General features: G+C 44.5%; 1 protein-coding gene and 2 non-coding genes across 3 annotated transcripts; all 3 read right to left on the minus strand.

The window, feature by feature from the left end:
• Positions 1-10,701: 10,701 nt before the first annotated feature.
• Rps3a (ribosomal protein S3A) lies at positions 10,702-15,600 on the minus strand. The gene is made up of 6 exons (XM_036190451.1): positions 15,447-15,600; positions 14,659-14,762; positions 14,214-14,401; positions 11,946-12,154; positions 11,351-11,460; positions 10,702-10,870 (listed from the first exon to the last, which is right to left on the minus strand). Exons 1-6 carry the CDS (start codon positions 15,506-15,508, stop codon positions 10,749-10,751), a joined length of 795 nt encoding a protein of 264 aa, XP_036046344.1. The 5' UTR covers positions 15,509-15,600; the 3' UTR covers positions 10,702-10,748.
• LOC118586443 lies at positions 11,658-11,726 on the minus strand. The gene has a single exon (XR_004945329.1). It is a non-coding gene; the product is annotated as a small nucleolar RNA SNORD73 (small nucleolar RNA).
• On the minus strand, positions 13,374-13,444 carry LOC118586442. The gene has a single exon (XR_004945328.1). It is a non-coding gene; the product is annotated as a small nucleolar RNA SNORD73 (small nucleolar RNA).
• Positions 15,601-20,222: the final 4,622 nt, after the last annotated feature.

Below are 20,222 nucleotides of genomic sequence, written 5' to 3' on the forward strand. Positions count from 1 at the left end.
TTCTATAGGTACTTTCTTATTATATGTAGTGATTGAAGTCAAGGCAAATACCAACAATGTTCCAAGAAAAAAAAAAAAAATTGTATGTAGAGGAAATTTTATAAGAAATGGGACTAATTGTTGAGTTAGTTTCCAGGATTTTTAGGTGACAGCTTGATTTTGGTCATCTTTGTCAGCTTTTCATGGCTGTGACAAAATGCCTGATTATAGACAACTTAAAGGAGAAAATATTTGTTTTGGCCTGGTTTCAGAGTTTTCAGGCCAAGGCCATCTGGCTCCATCACCATGGCATGCCAGAACATCATGTCGGGGAGCTTTTGGCCATATACAATCCATGAAGGAAGAAGCAGGAAAGCTGGGGGTGGGGTGGGGGGTAGGGAACAGGAGGAGAGAAAAAAGAAAGGGCGAGGCAGAAGACATGCCCTTCAAAGAAACATCCCTGGTAGCCTTCCTCCGCCTCCTAATATCCAGCTGTGCACTCATCAGTGGACTCCATCCATCAAGGATTAATTAGTTCATTCGTCAGGACCTGATCACACCTAAGTAGTGCTTCTAGATAGAGAGCCAAATCTTCAACACATGAACCTTCTGGGACACCTTCACACCCAAACCACACATCATACAAACCTCCTGAAATACTCCATTTTTGTATTAGGTTTAAATTGAAGAGACCATTTTTAATATATTGTCCTTTGTTTTTGGTTTTTTCTTTGCTGTATAGGGGATTGAACCCAGTCCTTGTGCATACTAGGCAAGCACTCTACTACTGAGCTACATTCTCCAAACCCAGTATATTATCCTTTGAACCCTAAAAAATGAGGTGTTTCCTTAGATGTCCTTGTATACCTTGCCGTAGTAAGAATGTAACTTCTTTTATTGCTCTTGGAAATCAATAACATTCAGAAGAATATTCTGTTAGTGTATTTATCAAAATGTATCATTAGAACTGACATTTTACTTATAGACTGTAAGGCAGTGTCCCTAAAAATTGCTGTTGGGTTTTCAGTTTCTTCAATCTGAGTTCGTAAACCTGAGAAAACAGCAGTGGATATGTGGGTCAGGTACAAGGGATTATTTTCACTTTGATGAGAACATTAATGGTTTCTTTTAATTAATATCAGATGCACATAGGCCACAAGACATGATTCAATGCCATCTTGAATGTCACTGAATAAATTCATGAGCTGGTTTTCAGAACTAATGGGAAATCATTTTCTTCCTCACTTGTTACTTCACTGTGTGGGAAACAAAGTTCAGAGCCTCACTCGGAACACTGCCGCCATCTAGGGGCCTCCCCTTTCATCACAAGTCTCCTTTTCTACCTCAGCTCAACGAGGAGATTGCAGGCCCTGGCCACTGGCAGAGCCCTCAGTGTAGCCTAGCTCCGCTGCCGACCACTCCAGTGTCTTTTCCGAGTACTATGCTGAAGTGATGTGTTTCTCTTCAGCCTTTAAAGTTGTTTATGTGGCTGGAGAGATGGCTTAGCAGATAAGAGCACATCCTGCTCTTCCAGAGGACCCAGCACCCATGACAGGCAGCTCGCAACTGCCTGCAGCATCAGCTGGAGGACTTGAAACCCTTTTCCAGACTCCAGGGGCTCCTGCATCCAGGTGGCTTTCACTCACACAGACACAAAGATATGAATAAAAATTAAGTCTTTAGGGCTGGAGAGATGGCTCAGAGATTAAGAGCACTGACTGCTCTTCCAGAGGTCGTGAGTTCAATTCCCAGCAACCACATGGTGGCTCACAACCATCTGTAATGAGATCTGGTGCCCTCTTCTGGCCTGTAGCCATAGATGCAGACAGAACATTGTATACATAATAAATAAATAAATCTTTTTTTTTGGGGGGGGGGGGGGGCTGAGGACCGAACCCAGGGCCTTGTGCTTGCTAGGCAAGCGCTCTACCACTGAGCTAAATCCCCAACCCAGATAAATAAATCTTTTAAAAAAATTAAGTCTTTAAAATGTTTTTGGTATTTTCTTAGCCTGTAAAAGTTTACAACCGCTCCTACAACTCATTAAAAAGAAGCCCACGGGTGTTCCTGTAAAAGCAGTACAGGGAGACTGATGGAGGAGGGTCTTGGAAAGCAAGGAGGGAAGGAGAAGGGGAGGAGGGGGAGGGATTGATTGCACAGAACAAATTAAAACTCTGAAATTTTTACGATTTATTTTATGTGAATATTTGTGTGTGTGTGTGTGTGTGTGTGTGTGTGTGTGTGTGTGTGTGTGTGTACCATATGCCCATGCAAGTCAGAAAGTGTTGGCTCCCTCGGAATTAGAGTTACAGATGGTTTTGAGCCACCGTGTGGGTGCTGGGAATTGAACTCAGGTCCTCTACAAGATCAACCAGTACTCCTAACCACTGGGCCAACTCTCCAGCCTCTGAAATGTTCTTCCAAGTAGAAAAGAAATACAAGCCGAGCTGGTCACAAGTGCCTGTGGTCCCAGCATTTGGGAGGTATTGGCAGGCAGATCCGAAGTTCAAGACTACTTGGTTACTCAGTGAATTCAAAGATAGCCTGGGCTATATGAGACTGTCTAGGAGGACAGTTTGTGGGGAAGAAGTCCTGTCAGTCTCTTTTATGAAGCCATTGTATACCAACGTTAGCTACAAACTCCAGCGTCCACTAATGGGTAGTTCCTTTCTCTGTGACTGGTTACACTTCAGGTCTGTAGTGTCCGTAAGGTTGTGTAACAAGCCATCCTCAAACTTTGTGTCAGATAAAAGTAATCCAAGATGAGTCTGGGGAACATTCTGGGCGATTCTAAACAAATCCTAATGTATATACAGTAGGGATTGTCTTTATCTACTTCAAGTAATAATCCGCCAACATTCTTTTCAGAATGACTCAAATTCATGCTTCAGGAAATATGACTGTTGGTTGTGTTCTCTTCAAAAACTAGCCAGCCACCTTTTTGTGTTTGTAACAGGGCCTCCCTCTGTAGCCCAGGTAGAGCTAACTCATGACCCCTGCTTGAGCCTCTCAAGGGCTAGAATTGGTCGTTTGCCACATCTGGCTGACCAACGATCTAAATACCATCCTATATTTATTCTTTCTTTCTATTTAACTTCTTTTTAAAAGAAAACAAGTGAGCTGGGTGGTGGTGGTGGTGGTGGTGGTGGTGGTGGCACACGCCTTTAATCCCAGCACTTGGGAGACAGGCAGGCGGATCTCTGAGTTCAAGGCCAGCCTGGTCTACTGAGTGAGTTCCAGGACAGACACCAAAACTACTCAGAGAAACCCTGTCCTTGAAAAAAAAAAAAAAAAAAAAAGGGGGGGAAAGAGAGAGAGACAGAGAGAGGAGGAGGAGGAGGAGGAGGAGGAGGAGAAGAAGAAGGAAAGAAAGAGAGAGAGAAAAAGAAAAAAATGAAAAAAAAAAAAAACAAAAAGCCAGGTGTGGTGGCACACGCCTTTAATCCCAGCTCTCGGGAGGCAGAGGCAGGCGGATCTCTGTGAGTTCAAGGCCAGCCTGGTCTACAAAGCTAGTTCAGGACATGCTCCAAAGAGAAACCCTATCTCGAAAAACCAGATAGATAGATAGATAGATAGATAGATAGGTACGTACATACATACATTACATACATACCACAACTTGTTTACTCAATCCATTAGGCTGTTAGTACACTGAATAAAATTGGCATCAACCTTGTCATAGTTATTGTTCTGTTGCTATGAAAAGATACCATGACAAAGAAGAACCTGTAGAAGGAAGCATTTAATTGGGGACTTGTTTTGTGTTTTAGAGGGTTAGTCCATGGCCATCATGGCAGGAGACAGTGGCAATAAATGGAGAGCTGAGAACTTTACATCCTGATCTGCTGGCAGCAGGCAGAGGGAGAGACACCAGGCCTGGCCTGAGCTTTTGAGACCTCAAAGCCTGACACCCATAGCACACCTCCAAGGCCATACTTGATACTTCCAAAACAGTCCTACTACCTCGGAACCAAGAATTCAAACATCAGAGCTTAAGGAAGTCATTCTCATCTAAACCACCAGAAACTTTTAAAACTAGTGTGTTGTGTGGACATAACATTTCTTTTAGACAAATACCTACGAGTAGGATAAAATGAAAGCAGTGGTGTGCACTTGAAGGCCCAGGAACTTGAGAGGCTTTGGCAGGATATCACTTCAGCCCAGTGCCTAAAACTAACCTAAGCAACATGTAATAAGACCTATTTTTTTTTAAAAATAATTAGGCGCTGGGTGGTGGTGGCAGCGAACGCCTTTAATCCCAGCACTCAGGAGGCAGAGGCAGGTGGATCTCTGTGAGTTCCAGGCCAGCCTGGTCTACAGAGCAAGATCCAGGACAAGCACCAAAACTACACAGAGAAACCCTGTCTCGAAAAACAAAAACAAAAAACAACAAAATAATAATTAGGCTAGGCGTGGTGATGCACGCCTGTAATCCCAGCACTGGGGAGGCAGAGCCAAGCAGATCTCTGTGAGGTCAAGGCCAGCCTGACCTACATAGCAAGTTCCAAGACAGCCAGGGGCTACATAGAGAAATCATGTCTCTCAAAAACAAAATTAAAAAAAAGATCAAGGCCAAGGGTGGTGGTGCATACCCTGAATCCTACATTGCTTGGGAGACAGAGACCTGGTAGATATTGGAACCCTGATACCGTCTCTTTTTGCATCTTGGCTGCCATGTAGTAAGTAGCCTCTTCTGCCACACCTACCTAATATGTTATACTGTCACTCAGGCACAAAGGCGGTGGTGCCAAGCAACCAAAAACACCATGACAGAAAGCTGACCAACAGATATGTGCTGAGATACTTTTTAAAATATGTGCACCACAAGCACACCTGGTCCCCGGGGCGTTGTATCTCCTGAAGCAGAATTATTGATAACTGAGCTACCATGTGGGTGCTAGCAATTGACCATAGTCCTCTGGAAGAGCAGCCAACGCCCTTAACCACTGTGCCATCTCTCCAATCCTGGTATTTACTCCAGAAGTCAAATTTGCTTCAGAATCAGGGAAGTACCTGTAATTGATTGGTGCCTTTTTTGGGGGGTAGAGGGGCGGGTTGAGGGTTTTGTTTGTTTGCTTGTTGTTTTTTGTTTTGTTGAGACAGGGTTTCTCTGTGTAACAGCCCAAGCTGTCCTGGAACCTGCTCTGTAGACCAGGCTGGTCTCAAACTCACAGAGATCGGCCTGCCTCTGCCTGGAATTAAAGGTGTGCTCCACAGTGCTTTGTGTTTTATACATGTGGGCTTGCTGCTGTTTCATAAATCCTAGTAGAAGACATGAGGCTACTGGATCAGAAACTGAAAACTTTACAGCAGTATTGGCTGATTTTGTGTTCCTTTGTTTCCCATGCCCTAAATCCTGAGGGCCCATACTGTAACAGGTTATTGTAAGGGGCAGCATTTTAAGATTTTTCACTCTGGTACCAAGTGGAAGCAAGCCTACTTTCCCTAGGGGAGACATCACCTTATCCCTCAGGATTCACAGGATGTAAATATAAATATGACATGGTACATGTCAAGAGCAGCCAATGGGTTATATTTTTGGCAGTGTATGTACTAGAATAAGTACGTAGAAACACATAGGATTTGTGGCAGATTGCCTGTCACTCATGTATGACACACTATTGACTAACCTTGACTTACCTTTTATGCTATTATGAGGGCTACAGTTAATCTAACCAACAGAGGCTAGAGCCAGATCCACTCAGACACTTCATTAAGGTTATCATCAATCAGCAAAACTCCTCAAAGGCCCCGCTGAAGCACTGACCTCAGGTACACACTCGAGTCCCAGGCAGACATATTGGAGTTAAGTCTCTGCAGGAGTAAACCTGAATTTGCAGATAACCACAAGGAGTTGTAAGTTACAGAGCCATATAAACTACCCAAGACCACTCACATGAAAAGCACACTGGCCAGGTTGAATCAAGATTGTGTTGGTCTTTGTGTGTGTATTCAGGTTTGGACGCTGTTGGTAATAGCAGAGGGCATAGCACAGTAGACTACTGTAGTAGGAATCTTAAAGGTTCTTATTAATAAAATCAAATTGTGGCCAGTTATTAGGGTGAATGATGGAAGATCTGAGAAGCAGAACAGACCACAGCTAGTTTCTTGACCTTGCTAATTTCTCAGGTGATCCCGTTTCCTCAGACTGCAAGCTTCTGTGTCCTCATCCCAATGGCTCTCAGCTTAATTGTGCTGCTACAAAGCCTGAATGCTCATCCAGCCAAATGCTTAACTTAGCTCCTGGTACTCACACCTTATATACCTTTCTGCTTTCTGTGTCACCACGCCTAGCTGTTTCTAAAGTGGCCTTGAACTCAAGAGAACCGGCTAGCTCTGCCTCCCAAGTGCTGAGATTAAAGGCGTGCACCACCACCGCCCAGCTTCTGCTATGGCTTGCTCTGACCCATTTTCTAGCCACTATTTCTGGCTCTGTTCTAGTGGCTGTCTGTTCTCTGACCCCAGATATATTTATTTCAGGGAACACACAATATTTTGGGGAACACAATACCACCACAGTCTACCAGCAAACCAGGTGTGATGCCTTTGATTCGGGTGACTGTGGGGCTAAGGATAGTGTGTCAGCTGGAAGTTCTGCCCTTCAGGATACCTGACAATGCCTAACAACATTTCTTTCACAACTAGGGTGTTATTGGCATCTATCTGGTAGGTAGAGACCAATGACCCTGCTAAATATCCTACACTGTACAGGGCAATCCCCTACCTGGTGAACTCTCTGGTCCAAAATACAGATATGCTCTTTACGACTGTGAGTCTCTGGTCTCTTCTATGCATTGTCACAAGGTAAATGGGCCTCCTCTGCCACGTTTGCCATCATGTACCTACCATGTCACTCCAAGCCCAAAGCAATGGGGCCAGTTGGTCCTGGACTGAAACCTCCAAATAAATCTGAGCCCAAATAAACCTCTCCTCTTTTCCACTGACAAACCTGAGGTACTGTTCGGTCACAGAAAGCTGACATCCCTTTATACAAAACCAACATGAAGCCCAGGCTGCTGCTTTTCCAAGCATCCAACGTTTTTACTTTCAAGCCCCATGCACAATGAATCCAAGTGCTGAAGAGACAGACCAAGGAACTCTACAGATGGCAGTGAGAGACTGCCAAGACCTGTTTGTCAAACGAGGCGTCTTTCGTGTAGTAAAACCTTTTAACATGATTAAGTTCTAGGAACACTTGTGGCTGAACTTTACCCTGTAACAAACAGTAGTTTGTTCCATTAAACATGTTTTGAGCATGGTGACACTTATTTGTAATTCCATCAATTCATAAGGATAAGGCAAGAGAGGAAGTTGGGGCCGGCCTGGGTTACACGGTCAACCCATCTTATGGGGCTGGAGCGGTGGCTCAGCTAAGGCTTTTGCACTGGATTGGAGTTGAATTTCCAGCACCCATAGCAGGGAGCTCACAACCACCTGTCGACTCCAGCTCCAGGGGGTCAGATGTCTCTGGCCTGACCTGTAATCATGTGTAGACACATGCAAACCATATACATGTAAAAGAAAAAAAAAAGTAAAAAACATGTCTTGCCCCCCCACATCCCCTCCAAAAACCATCTTTCCCAATAATGCCCTAAAAATGGGGGCCTCCACAGTGAAACACAGTGTTTTAGTGCCCAAGCATGTATACATCGTCACGTTTAGCAATGAAAGCCTGCCGCAGCACCACAGGCATATATAGTCCAAGCCACTTGGGAGGTCGAGGCAGGAGCATCTGGAGTTCAAGACCAGCTTAGGCCACACGGTAAGACCTTATTTTAAAAGGTGACACAGGATAAAACTCCAGAAAAGGCCTAGAGGCTGTAACAGCAGGCTCCCAGACTATCATAGTCAAACTCCCTCACAAAACAGCAGCAAATGCTACAAAGAGTGACTTGGAAAAACTCTACTACCCCGAAGTCTTAAAACTATATACAGATGCTTCTCCATTTATTATGAGGTTATGTACCAACAAATATATCCTCATTATTGAATACATTAACACACTTAGCTCTGTCTACCTAAACAGTTGGGACTCTTGCATTTAGGTTCACAGTTGCATGAAATCAATGGACAAAACCCAATTGGGTTTTTGTTGTTTTGTCTTTTGGTTTTTCGAGACAAGGTTTCTCCATATAGTTTTGGTGCCTTTCCTAGAACTCACTCTGTAGACCAGGCTGGCCTTGAACTCACAGAGATCCACCTGTCTCTGTCTCCCAAGTGCTGGGATTAAAGGCATGTGCCACCATTGCCCAGCCAGAACCTAATTTGTAAGAAGTATTGAATAGCCAGCCCAGGTAGTTCACTGAATATGCATGTCCAAAAAGCGCTAGCAACACAGCACACTACAGTTGCTCCCCCTGCAGAACATTACCATACCACACGAAAGCAGCCAGGAAAAGATCAAAATCCAAACCATGATTCTAGAACAGACTGCAGTGCTCACATCTAAGTCAAAAGCCACTAAACACTAACGATAGAATATTTAAGATGCTCAGAGCCTAGAAATTTCTCACAAGTGACTTTTCAGGCCAATATTGGTACCTCATTCCTATAATCCCAGCACTAGTAGGTGGAAGCAGGAGGATCAGGGTACACAGACTATCTCAAAATAGGGGCTGGAGAGTTGACTCAACTTTATACAAGAGCACTAGCTGCTCTTCCAGAGGACCTGAGTTCACAACTGTCTATAGCTCCAGTTCCAGGGCATCTGATGACTCTTCTGATCTCTGCAGGCCCCTGTACACAAGTGGAACATACATTCACTCAAGTACACATAAGAAATTAAAAAAATATATATATAAAATACATGGATATATTTAATAACTCAAGATAATATGGCTGAGAACTTCCTGAGAAGTGACTACTGAGGAACTAGCTTCATATAACCAAGTAACTGCAGTCATCAACCACAACTATGATCAGTAAACACTTGAAGCCTTGTAGCCAAATCAAGACCAGAAGGCATCATAACACAAACAGTGCTGATGATACTACCTAGTGTTAACTGCTCTTGTTAATTATGTTGGGGTGCTGTTTGTAAAGCATTTGGTGTGAAATTTACAAGTTATGGGAGTCTGCCCTTTGTATCACTATCTTTTCTGGTTTTAGAGGCCTGTCCGTCCACATTGGCTCTTAAAAGAAGATTCCTCAATTCTCCCTTATGGAGGAATTCCCAGTTACAATGATGCATCTCCAAGAGTCTCCCTAGGACTTAACCCTTTCAAGTTAGTCTAGTAGGGCTGCTCTGTCATGTACATTGAAGAAAACCAATGCAAGGTTTGAGTTTTGTTATCTTGATTACAAAAATTTGTCTATGACAGATTGAATCATTCAAAGACCTACAGATAGATACTCACCATTTACCCCATGGAGGCACTTGTTATGAGACTTTCAAGGTAGCCTATCGGTAGGCTTAAATTTTACCTAAATTTAAACAGGCCGAACCATTTCTTTACATGTATGTGCACTACATGAATGCCTGGTGCCTGGAGACAATAGGGTGTGGGATGCCCTTGACCTTGAATTTTGGATGGTTGGGCCACGTTGTGGGTACTAAGAACTGAACCTAGGTCCTCTGCTGAGATCAAGTGCTCTTACGGGCTGAGCCACCTGGAGCTCCTTTTCAACTTTGTGTGCCTTTCCAAATGAGCCCTTTGGAGTGCTCTTCAAATCCTTACTCAAAGATGCAGCAGATTTATTACGGAAGTAGGTTTGCCTGAGCTACATATACAAAGACCCTGGCTCGACTCACTTTAGTGACTGGAAAAATAGTTGTGATAGTATTTGCTTGCTACCATGTCCAAGGCACCTGTTAATACTGCAAACAAGACTCTTTTATGATGTCAAATATAAAATGCCCAGAGGGTACACACCTGGTAATACTTTTACAAGCAAAAACATAGGCTAAAAGTGGGGGAGGGCCCTACTTAATGAAAATTAAGAAACTGAGTTATCTTCAGAAAATTAGGGATCCCCATGAATGGTAACAGTAACTTTGTGGAATGGCATGGTGGGAAAACCTAAATAAAGCTTTTTAAAAAACTAGCCTCAGCCTACAACTACTTGAACCAAAAAATTGAGGATGGAACCCAACAAACAGAATGGCTTAAGAACCGTCCAAAATTAGCCTATAGAAAAATGTCTGCCATAAATCAAACAATGAGGGGGAAGGTGAATAGGAATCTCACACAACTTAAATGAAACATAGCTCTCTGAACAGATGAAGATAGGTGAGCCCGCTGCTGAAGGAGCAACAAGATGTCAGCAGACCCCGGTAATACCACAGACACATGGCAACATATAGACTTATAGAAATAGATTAAGATGAAAGAGCTAGCTAGCACAAAGCTTGGGCCATAACCATACAGTTCATAATATTAAGCTTCTGAGTGATTATTTTATAATCGGCTGTGGGAGTGAGGGTTTGAGAGATCAGGCTGCAGGGCAAGGCAGGACTGGAGAAATTTCTGTGTACAAAACACCCTTGATGTTTACTGGTTTCTTATCATTTGTGGGGTGTGGTGCCTTTAAATCAGAGGCAGCCAAATCTATTGGAGGCCAGAGATATACAGTAAGACCCTGTCTCATTACTTTTCCAGATCACTGAAATGCATTCTAACAACTTAAAACCCCATACAAAAGGTCACAAGTTCAGCAGGTCACATTAAACAATGCCCGATTCACCAAGCCATCATATTTTAAAACAATGTTCAGAAGCAAACCATCATCACAAATAAGGCTTTTATTTGTCACTATTAAAAATCTGGATCTCAAACAGATTCTTGGACTGGTGGTTCATAGCCATCAGCTCGTTCAACTTTAGCACCTGTCTCATCACCAGTAGCTTTCCCAGAACCACCACCTTCACCATGGAGCTCCATGAGTTTTCCCACTAAAAGGAAAAAAGAATCTTATTATAAACAAGTATCATAACTAAAACAATGCTCTTCCGTACTACAAACACACAAGAAAACAGACCATTATCTTGCCCTAAAATTTTACATGTAACGCTGGCTGATGGTGGTGCATGACTTTAATCCCAGCAGAGGCCAGCTTGGCTTACAGTGCCAGGACAGGGCCACAAAGCGAAACCTTGTCTCAAAAAATTTCCATGTAGAGAGCTGGCTCAGTGGTTAAGAGCACTTGCTCTTGCAGAGGAACTGGGTTCAGTTCCTAGCACCCATAGGTAGCTCGCAACCATCTGTTAACCCCAGTCCCAGGGGAACTGAAGCCCTCTTCTGGACACCAAAAGTCACCAGGAACATACATGATGTCTATTTGCATACAGGCAAATTACTATCAATCTATAAAATTTTAATCAGTCATAAAAAATGATGTATTCGGTCCCATGAATTTTCATCTCATGACTTACATTCAAACTTGGGTTTCTTCAGCATTTTTACTTTTCGAACGAAGACGTCATGAAGTGGATAAATGGACTGGCAAGCCTTTTCTATGTCTTTCCCAATGCTGTCTGGAATCCTGCAAGACAAGCAAACTTTTAAAAAACAACCAAGCAAACAAGAAATCCTTTGTGTAGTTTCTCACATAAGCACTTTTCTCTACATGAAAAAAAAGTGAAACACGAGCATCTTAATTAAAGATAATATCTAGCGACAAAATTAGCACCCTCCCTTTTTTACAATAACATCCTCTTAGCCATCCGTATTCTGCATGGGAACATCAGAAAAATGTAACAGTTATCAGTGTGTATCAACTGGGACCGAAACATTTTCTCATCATGTATTCCCATACATTATTATGGAAAATTTTGTCTATTATTCATTGTATATCTAACTTGACACCCAAGTTTCACTATCCAGCTTCAACCAAAACAAAACAAAAAACAAAAAAAAGTGATTTAAATTAAGGTCCAACTCCAGCTTGCCACATACACATTCCCTTACAGAAAGATGGTTCAACGGGCATTCAGGATGTTTTTTAAAGGAGGAAAAACACCCACTTACAGTTTATTAACCACTTCCTTCAAGTCATTTGTCTGCACTTCTCGGGTCATGATTTCCATCATCTTCTTCCGGATCTGGCGGACCTGCTGGTGCTGTGCATAAGAGGTCTTGCGTATTTGGTTGTTGCGTTTTTTAGTGAAACCAACACAGAATAGACGGAGCAAATAACCATCAGTTGTCTTGACATCCACATGAGCTTCAATCATGGTCTAGGGAGGAAAGGATACTGTAAGCTCTGTTTTTTTTCTGAGATCGGGTCTCACTACTAGCTTTGACTAGCCTTCTCTGTCTGTGCGCACCACACCACCTCCACCAACCTTGCATCAGTTTTTAGGGCCTCAACCAATTCTTTAAATGCCAACATAAAAAAAGCTCGGAATGTCAAACCCATTATGTGACATGAAGTATAAACATCTAGTTTACACAACTTCCTTAAAGCAAAAAAGGATACCCCCAAATTCATTCTCTAAATAATTACTGTCATCTCACTCTTTACTTCTGTATCTATCAACACCACCCTTCCCCACAAAGAACAACTTTGGAAGTCAAATTCTAAGACAGCATACACAGGATGAGATTGTATGAATTTGTTTCCATCTTTTTTTTTTTTTTTTTTTGGTTTTTTGAGACAGTTTCTCTGTAGCTTTGGAGGTTGCCCTGGAACTCGATTTGTAGACCAGGCCGGCCTTGAACTCAGAGAGATCCACTTGCCTCTGCCTCCCGAGTGCTGGGATTAAAGGCGTGTGCCACCACCGCCTGGCGTTTTTATCTTTTAAAAAGAAAAAATAGGTTGTGTGTGGTAGCTTTAATCCCAGCACTCCAAGCAGGAGGCAGAAGAGATTGGATCTCTAATAAGAGTTTGAGACCACCATGGTCTACTTAGCAAGCTCCATCCCAATCAAGGATATATTGTAAGACCCTGTCTCAGAACATTTAAAAAAAAAAAAAAAAAGACGACAAAATAGGCCAGATACAATAACACATATCTGCAATCCTTCACTCAGGATACAAAGGCAAATCATTAAGTTCAAGGCCAGCTTGGTCTACATAGCAAGCACCATACCAGAACAGGCTGGAGATCCTTTCTCCAAAAGAAAAAGGTAAAACTTCTGCTGTAAGAGCATTTTTTAATCCCTTTTATTCCAAACTAAAGCCATGCAAAGGACTTAAAATCCGACAGCTAGCTCCATATTAAAATCAAAAAACCAGGCCAGGCGGTGGTGGCGCACACCTGTAATCCCAGCACTCGGGAGGCAGAGGCAGGTGGATCTTTGTGAGTTTGAGACCAGCCTGGGCAGCATAGTTAGACCCTGTCTCAAAAATAAAATCGCAAAATAAATAAAATCTTGACTTCCACTGCAAAAAGAATGTGCCAATATTTATTAGACAACGTATTACTTCCAGAATTGCATAATCTGTATGTAAGGGAATGTCAGAAAATCATAACGGTAAAATCAGTATGTTTCATTTGGGACCGAAACATTTTGTCATCATTCATTCCCATATACAACTTGCCAGTACTGTTACCTGGATACACCTGGATGGCCATTTCCTGAGTCGATGTGGTTATTGATTTCTGTTGGTCACTGTGCTAAAGCTCACTCACCTGCATGTTATCTTCACAACCCACTAAGCTTTTACAAAGAAAGAAATCAAGCTGCTAAGTAAGGTTGTTACTGTCCAAGGACAAAATAAATGGGGACTGAATATGAGCCCCACACCAGCAGCTCTGCCACTGTTACACTTCACCGTCAGCGACAACCAACCTAGCTGGAGCCACCTTCTCACCATAAACTCAAATGATGGTAGCTCTACATATTCCCTAAACTGGCAAAGCTGCCCCTACCTATGTGTCCTTTAACAAGTAAATACTGGGGAGGGGACATAGTTCAGTATGTGGAAAGCCAGTTCTACCCCTAGCACCAAGGACACACAGCATCAGCCACAATGTAACTTTGTCAGCCACAGGGCAAGGGAGTTCAGAGAAAGAAGTCAGACAAGTGGGTGAAAAATACTATTGGTCAGCTCTGCTTACAGTTTTCATCTAGTAGCTACAGCTAGCTCAACAATACATAAGCAGCATGAAAAATAAAATCATGCCATGACTTACTGACATACAAACACAGGAGGCCCCAACTCTGGGCTGGTGCTTAATACCAAGAATAATCCAAGGTTGGAAATGAAATCCAACCCTCCACTCCATGTTTTGTTCCTTCCAATCACACCACCAGCAAGCATTCCACGCTCAAATGCAGTCTGGGGTCTCACCTGCCACTTCTTGACCATGGAACACATTTTGTCCCGGGTAAGATCCATGCCATGGAAGTTAGTCAGACAGTTTTTGCCCTGCACATCCTCGGTAATTAGCTTGAATTTCCTAAAAGCAACTTCATCATTCTGTAGATCAGCAAGACTCACTTCAAACACTCGACCCTTGAGGCCATCAGATGCGATTTCTACAAAAGAACCAAAGATCTTGTTAACTCGTTACAAAAAAATCCACCTAGACACCAGTGACTTACTGGCAATACCCAACCAAACACTTTCTGGGTTAATTCTCAAAGCACCTCCTTGCTGTCACAAATGTAAAACTAGCACCCCACATGCCAAGCCTGAAACCACTGGGCTGATTTTCCCATCCTGGGACCAACGCAACATCACAGGGCACATGCAGCAGGTTGAGAACAACGCAAAACAAGTATACAGTACTCACTGGTTCCTTGAGTCCTCGTGACTAGTGTCTTCCCAATGTTTCTAATATTGAACATAGCCGGAGCTTTCACATCGTACCAATCTTTCTTCGAAAATGGATCAACCCTGGATTTGAGAAAAACAGGCTCAAGCGTCTTGGTGAATCCTAAGATTACTACTGCCAACTTTAAACGTCCCTAATCCTCAACACTTCTGCTGACATCATGTCCCAGGCAGAGACTTAACATCGGCTTGCATTTAGTTCAAAATGACGCCCCATCCGTAAGGCTGGCTTGTCTGTCACCAGGACAAACCGGGAAGTTGGAAGCCATGCCTTCTCCACTCCACAGGTAGGAGCACATACGTCCTCGGAACCTGAAGGTCTCGTGATGTTAACTAGTCCCTAACAGGGCCAGTGGTAAGCAAGTGTCGGGAGCTCCCGGGCTCCACGAGGTCCCAGCACGGGAGTGACGTGGGGTCCCAAGCACACGGACAACCAGAGTGACTACCGGGCGTCCAGATGCAAGAGGGGCATTAAAAGTGCCGCGGGCTTCAAGCCACCCTGGAGCCCACGGTGCGCAACACGCGAGCACGCAGTCTTCGCGACCGAAGCGCGGCTCACACCCGGCGCGCGACACCCGGCCGAGGCGGGGAGAGGCGGCCCGCCGGCCGGCCGTCGCGCACCGGCCAGCGGCGTCGCCGCGCAATCCGCCCGGCATCGTCCCCATCCGCTCCCCGCCGCGGCCTAGAACCTGCCCACCAACTCCTGCGGGACCCACAGTCCGGCGCTCCGCAAAATCCACCACTTACACTTTCTTCTTGGCTCCCTTCTTGCCGCCTTTCGTCAGGCGCTTGTTCTTGCCGACCGCCATGGTGCTGCGGGGAGAGCCAAAAGGGCGGAAGTAGAGCTCGCGCGAGAACTTACGCGAGCGGGGCGGGGAGCGCTGTCGACGTGACCCTTGTTCTTTCGCCCTTCCGGCTTTCACAATCTCGCGACGCTAAGTCAGCGGCGCGCCGCCACCACCACCACCACCGTGCCGCGACAGCGCCCCCGTGTGTCGGGAGGCCGCTCAGCGGGCCGCGGGCTGCCTGGGAGACTTTGCTGTGGGCAGGAGCGCGCAGGCCCGCAGTGGTGCACACATCAGGTTCCCTGTGGTTGCCGTCGCCCAGAGGGTGGGAAGTTTCCGTACGAGGAGATGCCTACCGAGCCGTCTCCTGTTCTGACTTTGAGAGTATGTTTCTTCCCTAGAGCGTTGGCTTTGAATCAGAGACAGCCAATCCATGTGCAAGTGGTGCTTTGAACAGTACTTAGCCTTCCGACCTCTCTGGCCTTCGGTTCCCTCGTGTGTAAAATGGGAAGAATGATATGATCTCCTTCAAAACGTTAGTATCATTAAATAAACATAACTCCGGGCACGCTGCTCATGTCCTGCGTGTTGATTTGGATTCTGATTAGACTCGAATAGGGTTGTTCTGTGAACAGGCATGGAGATAGAGTCTTAGCCAGGGGTGGTAACGCATGTCTGCAGTCCCAGAGTTCGGGAGGCAGGAGGATAGCAAGTTGGAGGACAGCCTGGAGTATATGGTGAGGTCCAGACCAGACTGAACTACCTAGCAAGACAGACTGGGGGGAGTGAATATACTTACGGTCTATTTCTTACCCATCAACACAAACAAAAGGCATTTCTGATACCAACTCCTGCCCAGTTTGTATGCTTTCCTACATTTGTAATCATATTTTTATTGTTTTTGTGTGCCTACGTGTGTGGTTCTGCGTGTGTACCCCCAGCCTGTGTGTGGAGACCAGAGAACGACTCTCAGGGGTTGTTTCTTTCATCCTGTGGGTATAGGGCCAGAACTCAGGTGGTCAGGCTGAATTCAGGGTCAGGCCTCTGCAGGTTCCTTTACCAGCCGAGCCATCTCACCATTTCATCCCCTGGGGCGGGGGGGGGGGGGGGGGGGGGGGGGGGGGGGTTGGTTGAGGATTTTTCGTAGAAAAAGGCGCAGTGGAGTTCAATCCTTGGTCCTAACTCCCACAATTTTAAAAAAAGATTTATTCATTTCTTTGTTTGTTTGTTTGTTTTTATTCATTATGTGTACAGTGTTCTGCCTGCAGGCCAGAAGAGGGCACCAGATTTCATTACAGATGGTTGTGAGCCACCATGTGGTTGCTGGGAATTGAATTCAGAACCTCTGGAAGAACAGCCAGTGCTCTTAACCACTGAGCCATCTCTCCAGCCCCACACCAATTTTCTTAATGTACAACCCCTACCCCATTTTTATGTTAGTTTTTTCAAGACAAGTCTTGCTCTATAGTTTGGGCTGACCTCAAACTCAGTTCTCACGCCTCAGACTCCTTAATGCTGACATGCTCCAACACATCCATTTTAACCATACCAGTTTAGTAACATGCAACCTAGTCACCAGCGACCTCAAGAGTGTAGCCCTGTGAACTGACCTGTACCGGTTTGGTATTCAGTTAGTAGTGTATTGAGTTCCCTTCTCTTACGTCCTCTCTGGCCAAAGCCAAACAAACAAACAAACAAACAAACAAACAAACAAAAAAACCCATGACCAAGCCGAAATCAACTCCCTATTCACCAGGCTCCCAAGAAGTTTTAAATCTTTTTTTTTCCTTCAAAATATATTGACTCTGATTTGAGAGGAGGGCTACTGTCATGTTGCCTTATATTTGGGAAATGACACAAATTTCCCATTTCCAGTCTGATTACAAAGATAACATATATCCAGATGTCCAAGACTAAATACAAGAAAGGCAAAAGCTGTATAGCCAAGGTACACCATAAACTTTAAAGAAAAACACAGAGCCAGGGGTGATGACACAGCCCTGCAAACCCAGCGTTCAGAAGGCCAAGACAAGGTTCTTTGAGGACAGCGTGGGCTTCATAATGAAGTCTATCTCTGAAGACCTAGGACTGGAGGTGGTGTTCAGTTGCAGTGTATATCTAGAGTGAACAAGGTACTGGGCTCATTCCTCAGCACCATAAAAGAAATGTGTGTGTGTGTGATGGAAAATACCCAAAGTAGTAACAAGGAATATTGGCTAGAACTGTTGTTATTTCAAGGTGGAGTCTCTGTATGTAGCTTAGGCTTCTCCCAGACCTTAAAGGGTCCTCCCAACACAGGTTCCCAAGACTCCAGAACTCCTGTCAGATTCTTCTGGACCTGGCTGGAATGTCAAGTTCTTTTCTGCCATTGTTGTCTTTGTGTCTATCTTTAAGGATGTGCATGAATCCAACATACTTGAAATGCCCTTTTTGTCAATAGGTGCCTTTCTCCATGGCTCCTTCACTCCCTCTCCTGTGAATGGGTCTCTCATACCATCACAGCTCGCCCATGAAGCAATGCTACTGAATGGACACAAACTTCACAATCTGAACCATTGAACTTCTCAAAAGACATTTGATGGGACCTGAAGCCTCACTAATCATGGCATCAAGATGCTCATCACCTGGACTTTTCCTCCAGCAAGGAAGCCGGTCATGAAACCCTTCTCTGTTAGTGAAGCTATCTTTGTTCCGATCAGTCATGTTCAAAGCTCTTGAACTCCCCAATCTGTGACTGGCCATGCCTGGCAAACACACTGGACGTTGTTCTCTGAGAGCTTTTCTTTGCCCTCAGGCTCTACTTGATAGTCATTAAGTCATATCACAGCCTTCATAACCACAGGACAATTTCTACTCTCCAAACTTTTCAATCTGAAAATCCCTTCTGGATTTCAGCTCCTACCTCCTTCTGCCCCCGCCTTCTAAATCAATCTTCCTGAACCTGTAATCCCACCTACAGTCCTTCAGTCTCTCCACATAGCTCAGCTGTCTGTAGTCTCCTACAGTCCTTATTTTATAATGGTGTGACTGTATTTAACACTACTCAAGTGTACCCTCAGAGAGAGAGTTAAGATGAAGCCAGGAACGTACGTCAGTAATAGAGCATTTGTCTAACATGTATGAAGCCCTGGATCTGGTCTTGAGCACAGTTCACCAGCCCCCTCTTCCCCCCAGCACAAAAAAAGTTTCAAAGACAGTAGATTTTATTTTTCTTACTTCAATTTAAAACGACAAAAACAAAGGGCTAGGAATGTGACCCAGTTCCTAGCATGCTCATCTAGCGGGGACAAAGCCCTGGGTTTTCATTCCTACCTTGCACCACGTAAACTGGGCATAGAAGCACATGCCTGTGACGCTGGGCAGTGTTGGTGCACACCTTCAATCCGAGCAGTCAGGATGAGGCCAGAGGCAGGTGGATCTCTGAGTTTGAGGCCAGCCTGCTCTACAGAATGGGTTCCAGGGCAGTCAGGACTACACAGAAAATCTGTTTGAGGAAAGAAGCTCATGCCTGAAATCGTAGCCCTCAGGAAGTGTAGAGGATCAGAAGTTCAAGGTAACCCAAAGCACATAGGGAGCTACATGAGACCCCATATCACTTTTTTCTACTTTTCTTTGAAGTTTTAATCAGTTAATTAATTAGTTATGAGTACTCTGTCTGCATGTACACCTGCATGCCCAAAGAGGACATCAGATCTCATTATAAATGGTTGTGAGCCATCATGTGGTTGCTGGGAATTTACTCAGGTCCTCTAGAAGAACATCCAGTGCTCTTTTTTTTTTTTTTGAGACAGCTTTGCACCTTTCCTGGATCTCGCTCTGTAGATCTCGATCTGTAGACCAGGCTGGCCTTGAACTCACAATGATCCGCCTGCCTCTGGCTCCCAAGTGCTGGGATTAAAGGCGTGTGCCACCACCGCCTGGCCATCCAGTGCTCTTAACTGCTGAGTCATCTCTCCAGTCCCCCTGTATCACCCTTCATCCCAGCATTCAGGAGGTAGAGGCAATTGGATCTGTGTGTTGGAGGCTAGCCTGGTCTACATAGTGAGTTCCAGGCCCATCAGGTCTATAATAAAGGAGAATCTGGCTTTATTATTATTTTATTAATTGTTTAAATACTACATATTTTAGTCATATTTTCCTCTCCCTGAATTCCTCCCAGATCCTCCAGTCTCTCTACCCACCCAACTTTGTTATTTTTCTCCTATCTTTCAAAAACAAAAAATCCACAAAAATGAAAATCAAAACAAACAAGTCAAAGACCATTGCCAAAACAAAGCAAAATGAAACAAAAAGTCCACAAAAATACCACTGAGTTAGTTTTGTGTTCACCAACTGCTCTTGGGCTTGTGGCCTACCCTGGAGTGTGGCTGATTCATACAGTGAGACGCCACTGGAGAAAATTGATTTTCTCCTTGTCAGTGGGTATCAGTCACAGATAGCTTCTTGGTTAGCGGTGGGACCCCATGTCCACTTCTCTCCCCTTCGTGTTATGAGCCAATCAGCCTGGAACCTGTGCAGGCCCTGTGTTTGCTGACAGTCTCTGAGTTCTCGTATGTGCATCAATCCTGCTGTGTCCGGAAGATGCTGTGTCCTTGGAGTCATACATCATCTCCGGTTCTTACAATCTTTTTGCTTCCTCTTCTGTATAGTTTCCTGACTCTTGGGATGGAGGCATCCCATGTAGGACTGAGTGCTCCCATTTAGGACCAAGTGCTCCAAAGTTTCACAGTCTCTGCAC

This window comes from Onychomys torridus, chromosome 6 (assembly GCF_903995425.1).
Source record: "Onychomys torridus chromosome 6, mOncTor1.1, whole genome shotgun sequence".
Lineage (NCBI taxonomy): Eukaryota > Metazoa > Chordata > Mammalia > Rodentia > Cricetidae > Onychomys > Onychomys torridus.